At 47.6% G+C, this 19,775-nt stretch overlaps 1 protein-coding gene across 5 annotated transcripts in view; it reads right to left on the reverse strand.

The window, feature by feature from the left end:
- Positions 1-19,775, reverse strand: part of CACUL1 (CDK2 associated cullin domain 1) — a 200,716-nt gene that overhangs the window by 74,585 nt on the left and 106,356 nt on the right. For all 5 annotated transcript variants that reach the window (XM_029610503.1, XM_029610500.1, XM_029610502.1 and 2 more), the window contains one exon: positions 17,671-17,760. In XM_029610503.1, the coding sequence (XP_029466363.1) occupies positions 17,671-17,760 (90 nt within the window). The remainder of the gene's footprint in view (positions 1-17,670; positions 17,761-19,775) is intronic.

Genomic DNA, 19,775 nt, shown 5'->3' on the forward strand with positions numbered 1-19,775 from the left:
TGGGGAGCCAGTGGAGGTCTTTGAGAATGGGGGTTATATGGTCTGTTTAACAGGCATTTGATATGACTCTTGCCATAGCGTTTTGGATCATTTGGAGAGGTCTTATTGTGGAGTACGGGAGACCCAAGAGTAGAGAGTTGCAATAATCCAGTTTAGATGTTAGTGTGGTTTGGATTACTGTCCGGAAGTCATGGGAGTGTAGTAAGGGCTTGAGTTTTTTTAGTACATTAAGTTTAAAGAATCCTTCTTTGAGGATGGAGCTGACGTATCCCTTGAGATTTAGTTGTTGGTCCAGGAGTACTCCAAGGTCTCTTACAACTGGTTGCGAGGAGATTAGCTTGAAGGCTGGGTCTAGAGCAAGGGGTGGGGTGGTGGGAAATGAAAAGTAGTTCGGTTTTTGTGGTGTTAAGTGCAAGGTGGAGATTGTTGAGGAGAGAGTTGATAAATTTAAGGCAGGTGTCCCAGTGCGATAAGGCATCTGTGATAGAGGAGTGGATTGGTATGATGATTTGCACATCATCGGCATATAGGTAGAATTTTAGTTTGAGATCTGAGAGGAGTTGGCAGAGCGGGGTGAGGTAGATGTTGAAAAGGGTGGAGGAGAGGGAGGAACCCTGAGGAACCCCATGTAAGAGAGGATAGTGGGCAGATGTGGCATTACCTATTTTTACAGAGAATTTTCTGTTAGAGAGGTAGGAAGAGAACCAAAGAAGGGTTAAGCCTGAAATGCCGATATCTTTTAATCGGGTGAGGAGGTGGTGATGGCATATGGTGTCAAATGCGGCCGAAATATCTAGGAGGGCAAGAATGTAGCTGTTACCTTGGTCCATGCCTCTGAGGAGGTGGTCGGAGAGCATGAGGAGGGGGGATTCCGTGTTAAAATGTTTACAGAAGCCAAATTGTGCGGTATGAAGGATCTTGTGGTCTTCAAGGTAGTTGGACAGTTGTGAGTTGACAGCTCTTTCCATTATCTTGGCTATAAATGGGAGGTTTGAGATGGGGCAGAAATTAGCAGGGTCCTTCGGGCGGGTGTGTTGGGATCTAGAAAGCTTTGCTGTTGTATGTGGGCGGGTGTGTTGGGATCTAGAAAGCTTTGCTGTTGTATGTGGGCGGGTGTGTTGGGATCTAGAAAGCTTTGCTGTTGTATGTGGACGGGAGTGTTGGGTACAGGAAAATTAGTTCTTACCTGTTAATTTTCGTTCCTGTACTACCACGGATCAGTCCAGACCATGGGTTGAGCCTCCTGCCCAGCAGATGGAGACAGACCAAAACTGAAAGGGTATCCTATATCAGGACAGAGCCTACCTTGCAGCCCTTCAGTATAACCATTGTCAAAGCAGATAAGAATAAAGATAACCAGTAAAAGATCAAGCAAGTAACAAGAGAACTCACAAAAACTAAACAATTGCAAACATTGAATGGACTCTGTATGACCGCTCTTGCATATCTATAGTCATCAAAACAGATGCTTCCGGTGCCTTTAAGGATAATCACAGATGAAAAACATCCAGTAACCTGCAAAAAGAACTTCGAGTGGATGGCAGAAAATACAGGGAAGGGTGTATGGACTGATCCGTGGTACTACAGGAACGAAAATTAACAGGTAAGAACTAATTTTCCTTTCCCTGTACGTACCCAGATCAGTCCAGACCATGGGATGTACCAAAGTTTCCCTACAGAGGGTGGGGGACCGAGACAGTCCCACTCGAAGCACCTGCCGACCGAAGGAACCAAACACTGGCGCCTATACATCAAGGCGGTAATGTCGAGCAAAGATATGCAGGGATTTCCACGTAGTGGCCCTGCATATTTCCTGCGGAGAGACTGATTGACTCTCTGCCCAAGAAGTAGCCTGGGAACACAAGGAATGAGCCTTTAGGCCCTCCGGAACTACCTGGTCTTGGCGGATATAGGCTGACGAAATCGCCTCCTTCAACCACCGAGCGATCGTAGTCTTAGAAGCTTGGTTGCCCCTATTTGGATGACTCCACAGGACAAAAAGATGATCTGAGACCCAGAAGTCATTGGTAACCTGAAGGTAACGCAGTAAAACGCGTTTTTATATCAAGGTGGCGAAGATCACTCCCAACTGAACCCGCTATATCCTCAGGAGAGAACGCAGGAAGCTCCACTGACTGATTGACATGAAAAGAAGAAACAACCTTTGGCAAGAAAAAAGGTACAGTCTTGAGAGAAACTCCTGAATCAGAAAACCGCAGAAAGGCTCCCGACAGGACAACGCTTGAATCTCGGACACCCTTCTGGCAGAGCAGATAGAAACCAGGAAGACTGTCTTGGGCGTCAAATCCTTAAGGGTAGCCCAACAGAGAGGTTCGAAAGGTGCTTCACAAGGAGCCCTAAGGACTAAATTAAGACTCCACGAAGGACAAGAGGACCAGAAGGGCAGCTTCAAATGCTTGGCGCCTTTGAGGAAACGGACAACATCCGGGTGAGACGCTACTGCGTAACCATCAATGCTGCCTAAGAGGGAGCAGAGAGCGGAAACTTGGACGTGCAACAAGCTGAAGGAGAGACCCTTGGAAAGGCCCTTCTGGAGGAAGGAAAGAATCATAGAAACTGGAGCTGAATGAGCCGAGACACCCAATTCCGCACAGACATTTTCAAAAACTTTCCAAACGCGGACATAAGCCAGTGAAGTAGACTGCTTACGGGCTCGAAGCAGAGTGGATATAACTTCCTCTTTATAACCCTTTTTTCTTAGTCTTCGTCGTTCAAAAGCAGGCCGCTAGACAGAAGCGATCTGCCTGGTCGAAAAATACGGGAATCTGCCGAAGCAGGCGAGGAAGATGACCGTCCGTGTCCAGATTTACCAGATCTGCGAACCACAGTCTGCGGGGCCATTCGGGTGTCACGAGGATGACCAGTCCCCTGTGAAGTTCTATTCTTCTGAGAACTTTTCCCACTAGGCCAAGGAGGAAACACATACAGAAGGACGTCATAGGGCCAGGGAAGGACTAGTGCATCCACTCCTTCTGAACAGTGCTCCCTCCAGCGGCTGAAGAACCTGGGAGCTTTGGCATTGCTCAAGGCTGCCATCAGGTCCAGGTGAGGCAGATCTCACCTGCTGACGATCAGATCCATTGCTCCGTCTGATAACGCCCACTCGCCGGGATCGAGACGCTGACGACTCAGGAAATCGGCTTGCACATTCTCCTTGCCTGCTATATGGGAGGCTGCTAGGCGCTCCAAGTGACGCTCCGCCGAGGCAAAGAGCTCACTGGCTTCTAGGGCCACCAGGCGACTCCGGGTGCCCCCCTGTTGACTGATATAAGCCACTGTGGTGGAGTTGTCCGAGAGTACTCGCACCGCCTTGCAGCGAATCAGAGGAAGAAAAACCTGTAGAGCCAGGCAGACCGCCCAGGCCTCCAGGCGATTGATGTGCCAGTGGGATTGGACTGGAGACCAGTATCCCTGCATAGCCTGGGACTGGCAGACTGCTTCCCACTCGGAGAGACTGGCATCTGTCGTGACTACAATCCACTGCGGAGTCTGTAGGGACATCCCCCTCAGGAGGTGCGTCAGCGATAGCCACCATTGTATGTCGGTGATGGTAGAGTCGGAGAGTGGGAGAATCGTCCAAAACTGTTCCGACATCGGTTTCCAGCGGGATAGCAAAGCTTTCTGTAATGGTCACATATGCACAAAAGCCCAGGTCGATAGTAGAAGCCATGGACCCCAGAACTTGGAGGTAAGTCCCATGCCGTAAGCAGCGGAAGCGAGAGGAAATTTTGCATTTGATCCATCAGTTTGAACGCCCGAGCGTCCGGCAGGAACTCGGGTATCGAAACGCCCGAGCCCAAGCATCCGGCAGGATACTCGGGTATCGAAACGCGTCCCCAGAAATTCCAAGATCTGGGAGGGCTGCAGATTGCTTTTGGGGAAATTGACTATCCACCCGAGAGAGGTGAGGAGAGCAAGAACCCAGTCGACTGCCACCCTGCAGAGAGTCTCAGACTTGGCTCGCATGAGCCAGTCGTCCAGGTAAGGATGGACTAGGACTCCTTCTCGTCGGAGAGCGGCCGCCACAACCATCATGACCTTGGTAAAAGTGCACGGCACGGTGGCTAGACCGAAGGGCAGAGCCCTGAACTGGAAATGCTGGCCCAGAATGTTGAATCGGAGATTCTTCTGATGCTCATGTCGAATCGGGATGTGTAAGTAAGCTCAGTCAAGTCGAGAGAGGCCAGATATTCACCGGAGCGAACAGCCGCTATGACCGCCCTCAGAGTCTTCATCTGAAAATGTGGTACCCTGAGGGCCTGGTTGACTCTCTTGAGGTCCAAGATGGGACAGAAGGAACTGTCCTTTTTCGGCACAATGAAGTAGATGGAATACTGGCCGGCGCCTTGTTCCTCCACCGGGACTGGGACGATGGCCCCCAGCTCCTGGAGCCTGGCAAGATTCTAGCATACAGCAGACCGCTTTCGGTGGCCGCAAGGAGAGACTATGTACAGATCCAGCAGGTCTCGAGCAAACTCCAATGTGTAACCTCCCTCTATTATTTCGAGGACCCACTAGTCCAACGTGATTTTGGCCCATTCCTCTAAGAACAATGAGAGACGACCACCTAAGTTTGGAACGGAGGAATAGACCGGCCGGATCTCATTGGGAGGCGGGCTTTGCGATGGAATATTGTGGATTACAATCTCGGAAGGCACGATGGCCCCAAAAGGAATGAGACCAGGACTGGGATCTGGAGGAATTTCCTTTAGAGAAAGCACCTCACGCCCGATTATTATACCTTCGCTGGCCCCGGAAGTGGGAACGGGTAGGGAAAAAGGACCTCGACTGTTTCGGGCGGTCCTCTGGCAGCTTATAGACCTTGTTCTCACCCAAGGACTTAATAAGCTGTTCCAGGTCCTCGCCAAAGAGCAACTTACCCTTGAAAGGAAGTGTGCCCAACTGAGACTTGGAGGAAGAATCTGCCGACCAATTGCGCAGCCAGAGGAGACATCTGGCCGACACCGCTGAAACCATCGCTTTGGCCTGTACGCGGAGTAAGTCGTAAAGAGCATCCGTCCCATACGCCACAGTGCCTTCCAACCATTCGGCCTGCTCCTGGGTGCTGAGCAATTGTTGAACCCACCTAGGGCTTGCCCGCTGCCAATACTTCGAAGATACGCTTGAGATAGAACTCGAGCTTGCGGTCCTGCATGTCATTCAAAGCTGTGGCACCCACCACTGGAATAGTGGTGTGCTTGGTGACCACAGACACAGAAGAATCCACCTTGGGAATTTTAAGCATCTCCAGGCAACCCTCAGGGAGAGGATAGAGTTTGTCCATAGCTCTCCCCATTCATAGCCCCACCTCTGGAGCTTCCCATTCCCGGAGGAGCAACAGCTTGTGCATGGGATGGAAGGGGAAAGTGCATAGAGGAGCCCTGAGTCCCGCCAGGACCGGGTCCATGTGAGCCGGCATCGTGGCCATGATCGCATCCTCCGGAGGAATCTCTGCCTCCCGCAGCCCCAAATTGGGAGCTGCAGAGATCCCCAAGATGGCCGCCGTTCGCCGACTCTGGAACGGCCTGGCCATGCAGTGAGAGGACCTCCCTCGGGTCGTCGGCTTGATCGCTGCTTGGCAGGGACCCTCCCCACCCAGCAGACACCCCGAGCAAAGCCCTTCGCGGGAGAGCTGCGATGCAGGCTCCCCGCAGGTCAGGCAAAGATTTGATCACGGCATGACCTCAGTAAAAAGTGCCACGAGGCAGAGAAAAAAAAAAAAAGCTGAGCTGTCCGGTGCTGAGGAGCGGGTGCAGGAGAACAAACCCTGCTCGCTTCTTTGTTAAAGAGCAAAAAGCTGCCGAGAAATCAATCAGCACTTAAGCTGAAGTGCCTCAATCCTTTTTTTTTTTTTTTACTTTAAAATTGCAGAGGAATGAACTTCCCTGCTGGCACAGCTGGGGAATTGAGCGCCCCGGGAGATAGTGAGGCAAAGGCAGCTAAATAGGGGGAGTGACTGGACCACCAGAATCGCCCCAACAGAAGGATCACCGGGAAGGGAGCCTAGGCTGCATAAAACAAGGGGTGAAAACCCCCCTAGGCCCCCCAAGAGCGAGGAGACAGCACTGTCGCCTGAGAGAAACAGAGCCTGTTCAAAGGTCTGACAGAAAACTGTCACTATTTGGGTTTTTTTTTATTTTAGAGGGAATAAAGATACTTGCTTGATCTGACAGAAATAGAGGAAAAGAACCCAACAGGGCAAAGGCTAAGGAATTAAGCCAGGGAACCGCAGTGTGAGCAGCCGGCATCTGCTGGAGACAGACAAATACTGAAGGGCTGCAGGGTAGGCTCTGTCCTGATACAGGATACCCTTTCAGTTTTGGTCTGTCTCCATCTGCTGGACAGGAGGCTCAATCCACGGTCTGGACCGATCCGGGTACGTAAAGGGAAAGAGCTTTGCTGCTGTGGGCGGGTGTGTTTGGTACAGAGAGCTTTGCTGCTGTGGGCGGGTGCGTTGGGTACAGAGAGCTTTGCCGCTGTGGGCGGGTGTGTTTGGTACAGAGAGCTTTGCCGCTGTGGGCGGGTGTGTTTGGTACAGAGAGCTTTGCTGCTGTGGGCGGGTGTGTTTGGTACAGAGAGCTTTGCTGCTGTGGGCGGGTGCGTTGGGTGCAGAGAGCTTTGCCGCTGTGGGCGGGTGCGTTGGGTACAGAGAGCTTTGCCGCTGTGGGCGGGTGCGTTGGGTACAGAGAGCTTTGCCGCTGTGGGTGGGTGCGTTTGGTACAGAGAGCTTTGCTGCTGTGGGCGGGTGCGTTGGGTGCAGAGAGCTTTGCCGCTGTGGGCGGGTGCGTTTGGTACAGAGAGCTTTGCTGCTGTGGGCGGGTGCGTTGGGTGCAGAGAGCTTTGCCGCTGTGGGCGGGTGCGTTTGGTACAGAGAGCTTTGCTGCTGTGGGCGGGTGTGTTTGGTACAGAGAGCTTTGCCGCTGTGGGCGGGTGTGTTTGGTACAGAGAGCTTTGCCGCTGTGGGCGGGTGTGTTTGGTACAGAGAGCTTTGCCGCTGTGGGCGGGTGCGTTGGGTACAGAGAGCTTTGCCGTTGTGGGCGGGTGTGTAGGGTACAGAGCGCTTTGCCGTTGTGGGCGGGTGTGTAGGGTACAGAGCGCTTTGCCGTTGTGGGCGGGTGTGTAGGGTACAGAGCGCTTTGCTGCTGTGGGCGGGTGTGTTGTGGGCGGGTGCGCTGGGTGCAGAGAGCTTTGCTGTGTTGTGGGCGGGTGCGTTGGGTGCAGAGAGCTTTGCTGTGTTGTGGGCGGGTGCGTTGGGTGCAGAGAGCTTTGCTGTGTTGTGGGCGGGTGCGTTGGGTGCAGAGAGCTTTGCTGTGTTGTGGGCGGGTGCGTTGGGTGCAGAGAGCTTTGCTGTGTTGTGGGCGGGTGCGTTGGGTGCAGAGAGCTTTGCTGTGTTGTGGGCGGGTGCGTTGGGTGCAGAGAGCTTTGCTGTGTTGTGGGCGGGTGCGTTGGGTGCAGAGAGCTTTGCTGTGTTGTGGGCGGGTGCGTTGGGTGCAGAGAGCTTTGCTGTGTTGTGGGCGGGTGCGTTGGGTACAGAGAGCTTTGCTGTGTTGTGGGCGGGTGCGTTGGGTGCAGAGAGCTTTGCTGTGTTGTGGGCGGGTGCGTTGGGTGCAGAGAGCTTTGCTGTGTTGTGGGCGGGTGCGTTGGGTGCAGAGAGCTTTGCTGTGTTGTGGGCGGGTGCGTTGGGTGCAGAGAGCTTTGCTGTGTTGTGGGCGGGTGCGTTGGGTGCAGAGAGCTTTGCTGTGTTGTGGGCGGGTGCGTTGGGTGCAGAGAGCTTTGCTGCTGTGGGAGGGTGCGTTGGGTACAGAGAGCTTTGTTGTGTTGTGGGCGGTTGCGTTGGGTACAGAGAGCTTTACTGTGTTGTGGGCGGGTGCGTCGGGTACAGAGAGCTTTGCTGTGTTGTGGGCGGGTGCGTCGGGTACAGAGAGCTTTGCTGTGTTGGGGGCGGGTGTGTTGGGTACAGAGAGCTTTGCTGCTGTAGGTATTTGGTATTGTAAGACTGAGAAAAGAAAAGAAGAAACTGTAATGACCCCAAGATCTTTAAAAAGTACCTGAAAACCCACCTTTTTAGGATCACCTTCAATGACTAATCTGCTTATTTGACTCTCTGTTTTAGGGTTTATTTTGATTTTATATTAGTAACAGTTTGATCTATATTCGTTTTATATTGTGAAATATTATGCGTGTAGTTTTGTAATTAACCCTGAATGTAAGAAGGGCAGAATAGAAATATTTTAAAATAAAAGAAAAAGAAATGTGTGAATGGGAAGAAGGAAAAAGCAGGAATGCTTGAGAAATATTTTTTCTCAGTTTTCACTGATAAGTCATCACAAGTGAGATCAGTGAAATCCTTTCCCACAAAGTGTAATTCTCTTCTAAACAAGGGGACACTCAGGGGTTCAGCTTAAAGTATTTCAAATGGACAACTCGGCAGTGCACATTTTAATTGATACTGGATGAGTCAGTAATTGCTGTGTGCGCTTTTCAAAGAGCTCAGCACAGAGAGGCATCGGTATAAACTTCAATCTTTTGCCAGTTCTCCTGCCACGAAAACCAGCTGGATTACCACCTGCAGAACCATTTCCCTGCTTGCTTTGATAATTATAGCCGCACAGTACGGCAAAGCTATTATGGAAACGTTCAAGACGACGATGCAGGCATCACTGTGCAGAACGACTGCAGGAATGTTATAAAAGGAAGACTCCTGTCAGCTCTTGTTGACCTTTTTTTGACATGTGATGCCTGCTGGTTCCGGTGAATTATAAACCGATGAAAATTTGAAGTTAACGTTGAAATTGCAATGGATATTATAAGCTGGAGTTTCTAAAACGATGAACTGGTGTGTTGAGAAACTGGTATTTTAAGGTGTGGGAAGTGAACGCAGTTACATTGATTAAGTCCCTGAGGAAGCCCCAGGTAGGGGGTGAAACAAAGATCTTTGTCGGACCGAGAGGAGTTTTGATCGTTATGGACCGGAAGGAATTTGAGAGTACTGCGGATTGAAAAGAGAAACTCTATCTTGATTTGGAAACATTTGATTAGTTGGGGTTGAAGTAACTCAAAGAGTAATCTGTTCTCAGTTAAAATTGTTTGAACTGACCGACTGGGAAATGATATCTATTGTAATGAAATAGTGATAAAATAGTGCAATATACTGGGGTATTGTATACATTAATAAGTGTATGTTTTGATATTTATAGTATCACTGTTTACAGATATTCATGTTTTTAAATGGTATGAATGTGAGAGATTGTATGGATGGGATGATTAGATAGTTTTAAAGTGTCTAGATAGGATGTATTAGCTATTGTGTGAGATCAATAAAATTTATACAGATATTGTATTTCAGGATTGTATGTATTTAATACTCTCTTCTTGTATGTGTAATTATTGAATAGTGAGGTAGAGAGTTAGTGAAATAGATCCCTGTGTGTTATTAGCTCTTGAGAGGGGGCATGAACTGAGGCAAATTACATTTCTTCCTGAGACAGAGATCCAGTGTCAGCCATTTCCTCTGGGCATCCAACTCAACCGGAACCAACCTCCGTTCGGCACAGCACCATTCTCAACCACCCATGGCTCCCTTCCCCCCCCCCCCCATGGCTTACATCCCCTTCCAACTCTGCTCAGCCGCTGCAGTGCTGCTAAGAAATGAAAGTTAAGTAGAAATTTCAATAAAAACACAAGGACTGAGAGAGACTCGAGAACAGTCCATACTGTGCTTGGACAAAAAACGTCTGAGGATGCTCACGAGGCACTTCCCGCACATGCTCAGTAGAACTACAAGCTCTACTTGCCAGGAGACATGAGCGTGTTTGGTGCTGCCGGATGATGTCACTACATGGTCTGCCCTGTTTATGGGTGGAAAGCTACTTTCACAATGTACGGCAACTGACAAGGGCACATGGCAAATTCACAACAAATCGGTTTCCAGTCAATTAATATTTAGCAGAAAACGCAAAGCATGTCTTGGGGCCAGCCCGATGGCTCGCTGGCTTTGTATGCAGGAGACTTGGTTCCTGCTCCCTTGGATGGCTTCCCTATCAATGCACAACTGTAACATCACAGCATACCTGTGAAAGGTTTGAAAAGGCAGAGCGGGGGGGGAGGAACTAAGATGGCCGACTGGACTGTTTGCTGGTGAGAGTGGCTCCTCGGCGTTTTTTCCTCTGTTGAGAGTTATGCCGCATTCAGCGCGAAAGCGCCGGGCTAGGGAGCGCGAAATACCTACAGTGCCCCAAGCCATTTCAATTATTGGACCGATGGACGCTCACCTGACTTGGAGAGGTTTGGAATTGGGTGGAGGAGGTTCGCAGCAAGGCCTCCGGGAAGAAGAAGAAACCGAGGCCTTGCATGAACTACAAACATCGTTGTCCCCGATTATGGGTATGGCGCCGGAGAATCCAGCAGAAGTGAGGCTGGTAGAGCGGCTCCGGGAGGAAGATCGAGGAGAAGGAAGCGAGATTGCTGATTTGGAAGCAGTCATGCTGAAGACCACACCCGCAGGAGCTGGGATTCCATCTTTACTACCAGCTTTGCCCGGAGAGGCAACAAGTGACGGAGAAGTTACACCAAGGGGTGTGGAGCCGTTGGGTATGGTAAGACTTGAACGAATTACCTTAGAAGAAATATGGGACGCCATTCAGATATTGAATAGAAGTTTACAGTTGAAAATGAATCCTGTGGTAGAAGCCCAAAAAGCTATGGAGAGGCGTGTGGATAAACTTGAAAAGAATAGGTTTGATAAAACTGAAAATAAAGTGACTTTAAAGAAAGAAATTAAGAACATAATCTTCAAATAGATTTGGCTAAAGAAAACAGAGATCTCACGAATAAAGTGGAAAGGCTGGAAAATTTAATAAGGGGGAAAAATCTACGGATATTAAATTTTCCTAGAGAACCATTGATATCAGCTAAGGATACTCTGAAGAAATATATGACTCAAGTATTTAAGATTTCAGAACCGGCTCTTCCAATAATATCAAAGGCATATTTTATACCACCATTTAAAAAAGGCCCCTTAAATCGAGAGGGTCTTCAAGTGCTTTCACCAGCCTCCCCTCCAATGAATGTATCTAGAATATTGGAGTCAACAAACGAGGAATCATTAGTGCCCTCCACAATGGTGGTTACATTCCACATAGAATCTGACAAAGAATAGATTATGAGACTACATTTCCGCCACCGACAAGAATTGGTTATGGGCTTTAAAATAAGCATATTTCCAGATGTGTCAAGAGTAACAGATGAAGAGAAAAGAATTTTTGAATCTTAAAAGTAGAGTGCTAGAATTTGGAGCATTTTACTTAATAAAATTTCCTTGTAAGTGTATTCTGAAATATCAGGGAACACATTTTTCTGGCGATAAGCAAGGCATTTAGCCATGCACAGTGGTGACGTCATCCGTGATGTCACAAAGGCGGAGCTACTCTCTTAGCTCGAAGAACTGTGAAGTGCGCCTGCTCACGGGTTCCCGTGCTCCTTGAGCTCCCTCTGTTTCAGTTTTCCGCGGTTACACACAGACGTGTGTGCTACTCTCGCCCTGACTGAAATTCAAAAATTTTTTTCTAATTATCGCGACGGACAACGACAGGAAAAGACGACAGGATGCCAAAAAGCCCATGTTTTAAAATATTGTACCTGCATCAAAATTATGTCGGTGACCGATGGGCATAATTATTGCTCTTTATGCCTCGCTCCCGACCATGATCAGGCCACGTGTAGGGACTGTGGAAAAATGTCCCCACGGGCCAGAAGACAATGGAAGGAAAAGATGGAGAGTGAGGCAAACATATGCCCCCTCTCCGATGGATGATCGATTGACTAAGTCCTCCCCGGGTAGGCAAAAACCCCGATCAGAGGCCCCTCGACGCACGCACTTGACCTCGGAGGGCCGTGCATCGCATACTGCGTCTGCGTCCACACATGCTTTGGCCGCTCCGCAGACTATGACACATGCGTCGTTAAAACCGGCATCGCATCCTGCGTCGATGCCTCGTACGACGCTACCGACGTATGAGTCGACTCCATCGAAGAAGTCGATTTATACGAGGCATCTCAGTCTACAAACGCAATTACCTCAAAAATCTAAGAAGCCGCCTCCTCCCCCGCAACCGGAAAAAACAGTATCAACACCGACAATTCCGAATAAATCGGGGAAATCTCTGTCAAAGACTAAACATACTATAACTCCATCTCAGCAAGGAGGTCATCACTCTCCTTTATCAATTTTGTTAGACATTAAGGACTCTCCAAGGGGCTGGGAATCATCCCCAGATCGTGGAGCTCGTCAAACAATCCAAAAAGAGACTAAGGTCTCCTCATTCATCAGTCCCTAGGACGCCGTCTAAACGATCAAAAAAATCGACCAGCTTACCGGTCCATCCACATCGTCAAACAGCTGAAGCGACAATGTCTCAAATCACTACACTGTTACATACGTTTTTTCATGGTTTACCATCCGATCCTAATGTTTTACCACCAGATCCTCAGATCCATCTCATAACCTGCCATCTCCACAACAATCACCTCTCTCTTCTGTTCAAACTATCACACCAGATCCTTCTCCGGTATCATCACCTGGAAGTTCAACAGGTATTCCATTGGACCCCCCACAAGATCTTCCTCAACCAACTTCCCCACCAGAATATTTAACTTACGCTAAATTCCTAGAGAAACTGGGGTTAGCCTTAAATATAGAACCTCGAAAACTTCCAGACCCAAGATCTGAAGTTATGGGGATTCTCCAAATACTAGATTTTCCATCTGAACCAACTGCTCTACCTCCCCACCAAATATTGGAGGGTCTTATGGATAAAGCTTTGGATACTCCACACCTTCTTCCATCTATTTCTAAGAAAATAGATTTAAAATACAGGATGCAAAAAACTTCCTACTATGCAAACGTACAGCTTCCTCACAATTCAATAGTCGTTGAATCGGCAAGGAAGAGAGCCAAGAAAAACAGACTATACTCCAACACACCTCCCGGAAAGTCAATAAACTCCTAGATGACTTTGCAAAGAAAATTTATCAAAATTCTATGCTTAATTCTAGAATTAACCACCACCAATTTTACATAATACAATATTTATTCAATTGTACTCAACAGCTTCAGCCATTCCTCACTACTTCACAGGGAGATGCTCCACTGCCTCAACCCTTCCGGTATCTGCAGGAAGGCTTACATCATTTGTTGCGGACATTATATGAAGCCTTTGACACCTCTGCGAGATCATCAGCTACTTCCATTTCCGCTAGACGTCTGGCATGGCTCAGGGCCAGCAGTATTAGAGAGGATGTACATGACAGGCTAACCAATTTGCCTTGCAGACCAGATAACCTCTTTGGAGAGAAGCTACGAGAGACAGTGTCTCTTATTAAAGAACAGAATATAGCGGTCCAGTCTTCGACGACACCTCTGGACACACCTTCAACATCTAAACACTTCTTAGGTCAATATAGAAGAGGTTACTATTATCGCAGACCATACTGATACTATCAACCTTACCAGCCTAGTTATAGACAACAGCCTTACCAACCTCAGAGACAGCAATCCCAGCTGCAAGGACAAAGAACACCAAGACAACAAAAACCACAAACCTCTCAACAGACGCCAAAGCAGTCTTTTTAAATCATCTTGCCACAACAATTCACGTGGGCGGGGGGGGGGGGGAGACTATCCTTATTTCATTCCCAGGGGTCCACAATTACCACAGATCGATGGGTGTTAAGTATTATACTTCAAGGGTACCAGCTACATTTCAGCTCCTTCCCAACTCTTCCATATCTCATCACTTCCAAGACTTCCCAAAATCAAGTCCCTTCTCTCATGACGGAAGTTTCCATTCTTCTTCGCCAGAGGGCAATCCAGCCAATCCCCTCTTCTCAAAAGGAGAACAATTTCTACTCCCAATATTTCCTCATTCCAAAGAAGTCGGGAGGCTTACGTCCTATTTTAGACCTTCGAGCCCTAAACAAACACCTCACAATAGAAAAATTCAAAATGACTTCTCTCAAAACAGTACTTCCCTTTCTACAAGCAAACGACTGGATGTGCTCGCTGGATCTAAAGAATGCGTACACTCACATACCAATCCACAAGGATTTTAGGCGTTACCTTTGTTTTCAAGTTGCAAGTCATCACTATCAATACAAAGTACTCCAATTTGGTCTCTCCTCTGCCCCGCGAGTATTCACGAAATGTCTTGCTGTTGGTTGTGGCACACTTAAGCAAACAGGAAATAAACATATTCCCTTACTTGGACGACTGGCTTCTGGTATCTCCAAATCTACAACTCCTGAAACAGCAAGTGGAATGCACGCTCCTTTGTCTACAAAACTTGGGATGGATAGTGAATTACGAGAAATCTCAACGCCATCCCTCCCAATCCATTCAATTCATAGGAGCTTTGATTCAAACACCAATATCCAGAGCTTTTATCCCTCTGGACAGAATCAAAACCTTACAATACCTCTCTCAGACTCTTTTACGTCGGACAGTACTTCCAAGCTCATCAAATACTGGTGGCTTTTGGGACATATGGCGGCAGCAATTCATGTAGTCCAGAATACCCGTCTACATATGAGACGTCTCCAGTGGAGTCTAAAATCTCAATGGAATCAGCTGACCCAGCAAATGTCCCACAAAGTAAGCATGACACGCTCCATGAAAAAAAGACATCAAATAGTGGCTCCGACCGTCCGTTCTGAAAGAAGGAAGCCCCTTCCAGCTTCCCCCTCATCAGATAATACTCACAACAGATGCTTCTACGAAGGGCTGGGGTGCCCATCTCTTACATCTCGACACTCAAGGTCTTTGGTCCACAGCAGAACAAGGTCTCCAAATAAATCTGCTGGAATTAAGAGCAATCAAGAACTCTTTGATGGCATTCCAGTCATGGTTACGAGAGAAGTCAGTAATGATCCATACCGACAATCAAGTAGCCATGTTCTATATCAACAAACAAAGGGGATCGGGTTCGTTGACACTTTGCAAGGAAGCAGTTCTGATATGGGAATTGGCAGAACGCAACAAGATCTTCTTACAGGCGTCCTACCTTCCAGGTCTTGCGAACACAAGAGCAGACAAACTAAGCAGAGTTTTCCATCCCCACGAATGGTCACTCAATCAAGTGGAAGCAGACAAGATTTTCGCACACTGGGGAACTCCGGACATAGACCTCGTTGCATCAGAAAATAATCGGAAAGTACAAAAGTTTTGTTCCCTTCTTTCCAGTGCGCACAGAATTTCACAGGACACTTTCCTGATTTCTTGGGGAAAAAGTCTTCTGTATGCTTTTCCTCCCATTCTGCTAATTTCACACACAGTCCAAAAATGTATTGCGGACAAATCAGACCTAATCCTGATAGCTCCAGCGTGGCCGAGACAACCATGGTATCCTTATCTACTTAGTCTCTCAGTCACCCATCCAATACTCTTACCGAAAGACCCTTTTCTTCTCTCTCAAGACGCAGGAAAGCTGATTCACCCCATGCAGTCCTCCCTTCATCTGACAGCATGGAGATTGAACGGCAGTTACTGAGTTCCCTGAACCTTTCTCCAGACATTTTGGACGTCCTCGTCGCATCACGAAAGCCTTCTACCAGAAAGAATTATGTCTTCAAATGGAATAGATATTCAAAATGGTACACCAATAATAGACTGGACCCTCTATCTTGCCCACCTGAGACGCTGTTAACTTATCTCCATCAATTATCCCGGCTCAGACCTGGCAGTAACTTCTATTAGGGTTCACCTTAGTGCTATTGTAGCTTACCATCTCACGAATGAGGGCTGTTCCATCTCTACCCATCCGTTAATCTCAAAGTTCATGAAAGGCTTGCTTTGACTGCACCCGCCTTTCAAAAAGCCGATAGTCCTTGAAGTGTTGATGAATTCACCCTTTGAGCCCATGTTAACCTCCACGCTTAAATTCTTGATGTGGAAGGTGCTTTTCCTAGTGGCCATCACTTTGGCCAGAAGGATAAGTGAACTTCAAGCGCTAGTGATCAATTTTCCATATCTTCAAATTTCACCATGATAAGGTGGTTTTACGAACTCACCCTTCATTTCTGAAACAAAATCTCCCTTCCGGTTTTTTCCCCAAAACCACACACTGACGATCAACAGAAGTCTCTTCATACCTTAGATTGTAAAAGAGCCTTAGCGTTTTACAAGAACAAAACAGCCTCACTCAGACATTTGTCTCAGTTATTTGTCTCCTTCAACCCAAACAATCCAGGTCAAGCGGTATCAAAAAGAACACTCTCTAATTGGCTTACTGCCTGCATCCAATACTGTTATTCTACAAAAGAAATACCTCTTACTGGTTCTGTAAAAGCTCATCAGATTAGAGCCACTGCAGCTTCTACAGCGCACATTCAAGCAGTACCTATCCAGGACATTTGCAGAGCAGCAACCTGGTCATCTGTTCATACGTTTACATCACACTACTGTCTCGGTCAGCAGTCTGCTTCAGATTCCTCCTTGGGATCTGCAATTCTAAAAAACTTTTCATAAGTATTGAGGGCTGTCCACCTTCCATTGGTTGCCAAAACCCCCCCCCCCCCAAAAAAAAACCCTCTCTCGATTCAGAAATGTCTTTTTGCAACCTATGTGCTTGGGACTCCCACTGTGCATGGCTAAATGTCCTGCTTAATCGCCAGAAAAAAGCAAGTTTGCTTACCGTAAACGGTGTTTTCCGTGGATAGCAGGGAGTTTAGCCATGCATTCCCACCCACCTCCCTGGACAGTCTTCCATCCTCACAACACCTACACCAGCACTTAGCTTGGAAAACCAACCTAGAGGGAGCTCGAGGAGCGTGGGAACCCGAGAGCAGGCGCACTTCAAAGCTCTTCGAGCTAAGAGAGTAGCTCCGCCTTCGTGACATCACGGATGACGTCACCACTGTGCATGGCTAAACTCCCTGCTATCTACAGAAAACACAGTTTACGGTAAGCAAACTTGCTTATTCTTTACTCCAGATCAAGTATTACATTTCTTGGCAAATAAAACATGTGATGTTGTAAGCTCTGCATAACTGGGAGAACACCGTAAGAATGCTTGTTGTACTTTACGTAATTAAGAGATCTCTCTGTGTAACAGTCTAGCTAGTCTGTCTGTCTTTCTTTTGTTAATGAAAATTGTAATGAGGTTGGGAATACCTCCCCCCTTATAATGTGGACTAGGAGGAGTGGATTTAGAAGTTTAAATAAGAAAGAAATATTTTCTTATATTGTTATTGATAAAACCCTCCCTTTCAGTATATCATTTGATTATGAATGTATAGTTGATAATTATAAAAATAAAATCTAAAAAAAAAAAAGGCAGAGGGATCCGTTTCTCTCAGGTACAGAGGCCTACTAGAATGGCTGGGCTAAGGAAGAGGTTCCAACAAGTCTGAAAAATCCTGGGATGCCATAAATGAAGGCTCACAGCACGGTAACCTCACTTCGGGTAGCTTTTCAATTCGCCTGCAAGTTGAAAGGGGCAGGAAGAGGCTGCCAGGCAAAAAAAAAAACCAACCCTGACTCAAAAGGATCCATGCGCCCCCAGTTGTTCTCTGTCACAGGATCATCTTTTCACTTGCTCTCTCCAGGCAACCAAAGTGAGAGTCACAGCTAAGAGAGGAGGCGGGCACGGTCCTTACCTGGTCTCAGAGTGTACAGGCCCTTCACTATACTGGCCATGGTTGAAGGGGTGATTTGGAACGGTGTTGATTGAGCTTCTAGAAGCAAAGCTGAAAGGAGGAGAAAAAATCATGGTTATAAACAGCATCCTTAGGCCTGAGCTCTTTTACCTGATGGCCACCAGCTTTTCAGGATTCTCAGCAGCAGTGAACGCTGCCTGAAGGAGAGGGTCTCCCAAGCCACACCGCATGCAAAGACGAAACTTTGCCCTCTCTTTTAGGTCTCTTGTGCTTTGATAACTCTCAGATGCCGGAGCAATAAAAGGGCAATCTCCCATAATGCTAGAGGGCCAGCAGACAACAGCCCGACCCCTGCAGGAGACCTGAACTGCTGGCACAGACAGGGAGTACTCTCACAGCTGCCTGCTAAGAAACAACGCTCGTCCCTGTAAAAGATCTCTCTCCACTACTGGTGGGGGCAAAAAGGGTTGCTTTCTTTTCCCCTTAAACCAGTGCAGCTCAAACTGGTCCTGAGATTAGCACTTAAGACTTCATGCCCTCAGGCTGCCAACCTCTCCCACTGCCCCACTGGTTTCTGGGATATCCCCGATGCGTATGCATGAGATACATCGGCATATACTGGTCTCCAATGCATGCTAATTTATTTGGAGCATCCTGCAAACCAGACGCCATCTGAGTACCTCTGCCTTAAACAATACTCCTTCCACATAAAGGGTTCATCATTTACTACCATTCCCAATGGTGACAACTGCTCTACCTCAAGTGGAAACCAGCGTTGTCCGAAGTGGTTTTGAGGGCATCCACAATGAATATGCGTGAGATATGCATACAGTGGGGGCAGCGCATGCAAATCTCTCATATGCATATTCATGAAAACCCCACTGGCTTAGCAACATTCCAGGACTGGCTTCAGAAACACTAATTCAGGAGACAGAGCAAAACAGTAAAATGCAGAAAGTGCCAAGAAAAAGGAAAATTGGTTCTTACCTGCTAATTTTCGTCCTGTAGACCTACAGATCAGTCCCTACCAGCAGAAGGAGACCACTTAACCACATGTGCTATCTGCAGATCCTCAGTATTAATCTATACCCAAGTCAATCAACAAAATTTCAAAAAGTCCACATTTTCAAAACTTACAAAATATGAAATATGAAAGTATATTCTGCTATAAAAAAAACCAGAATGAGTGGACAACTCTCCCCCCTCAACAGAATGGGCGGGTTTTGGACTGAGTCGTGGTACTACAGGAATGAAAATTAGCAGATAAGAACCAATTTTCCTTTTCATGTATGTACCCTGATCAGTCCAGACTCCTGGGATGTACCAAAGCTCCCTTCTCAAGGTGGGCCTTGGAGAGTCCTGCTCGCAGAACACTTTCCCCAAAAGATGGGGAGCCCATCCCTCCCACATCCAGATGATAGTGTCTTGCAAAAGTATGTAGCGACTTCTAAGTCGCTGCCCTGCAAATCTCCTGTGGAGAAACAAGCTGAGCCTCCGCCCATGAGACTGCTTGAGAACACGCAGAATGAGCACGCAATGCATCCAGAACCGGACAACCACGAATAATGTAAGTGGAACCAATAGCCTCCCTTACGCCAATGAGCAATAGTAGCCTTAGAAGCCTGAAGACCCCTCTTTGGACCGCTCCAAAGAACAAAAAGGTGGTCTGACCTCCTGAAGTCATTCGTTACTTTGAGATACCTCAACAAAGCTCTTCTTACATCTAACAACTTGAGCTCCCTTGCAAGAAGCGTGGACGTGTCCACCGTAGGAGAGGATGGAAGCGCCATTGTCTGATGTGAAACACCAACACCACTTTCAGCAAAAAGGAAGGTACGGTCCTCAACGAGACCCCCCCCCCCCCCCCCCGAATTCAAAACTTGAAGGAATGGATGACTGTCATCCCTAAGTGCCCCTTTTACCCCTTGATTATCTAATGCTCCAACTGACTCCCTCACAGTCTTTTTACCTCGAATGCACCTGACAAAGTTTTTATGATGAGTTTTAACTTCCACAGCAAGCTTCTTTTCAAATTCTCTTTGTCTTCCTTATCAATGCTTTGCATCTGACTTGCCAGTGCTTAAGCTGTTTCCTATTTTCTTTAT

This window comes from Rhinatrema bivittatum, chromosome 7 (assembly GCF_901001135.1).
Source record: "Rhinatrema bivittatum chromosome 7, aRhiBiv1.1, whole genome shotgun sequence".
NCBI classification, from domain to species: Eukaryota; Metazoa; Chordata; class Amphibia; order Gymnophiona; family Rhinatrematidae; genus Rhinatrema; species Rhinatrema bivittatum.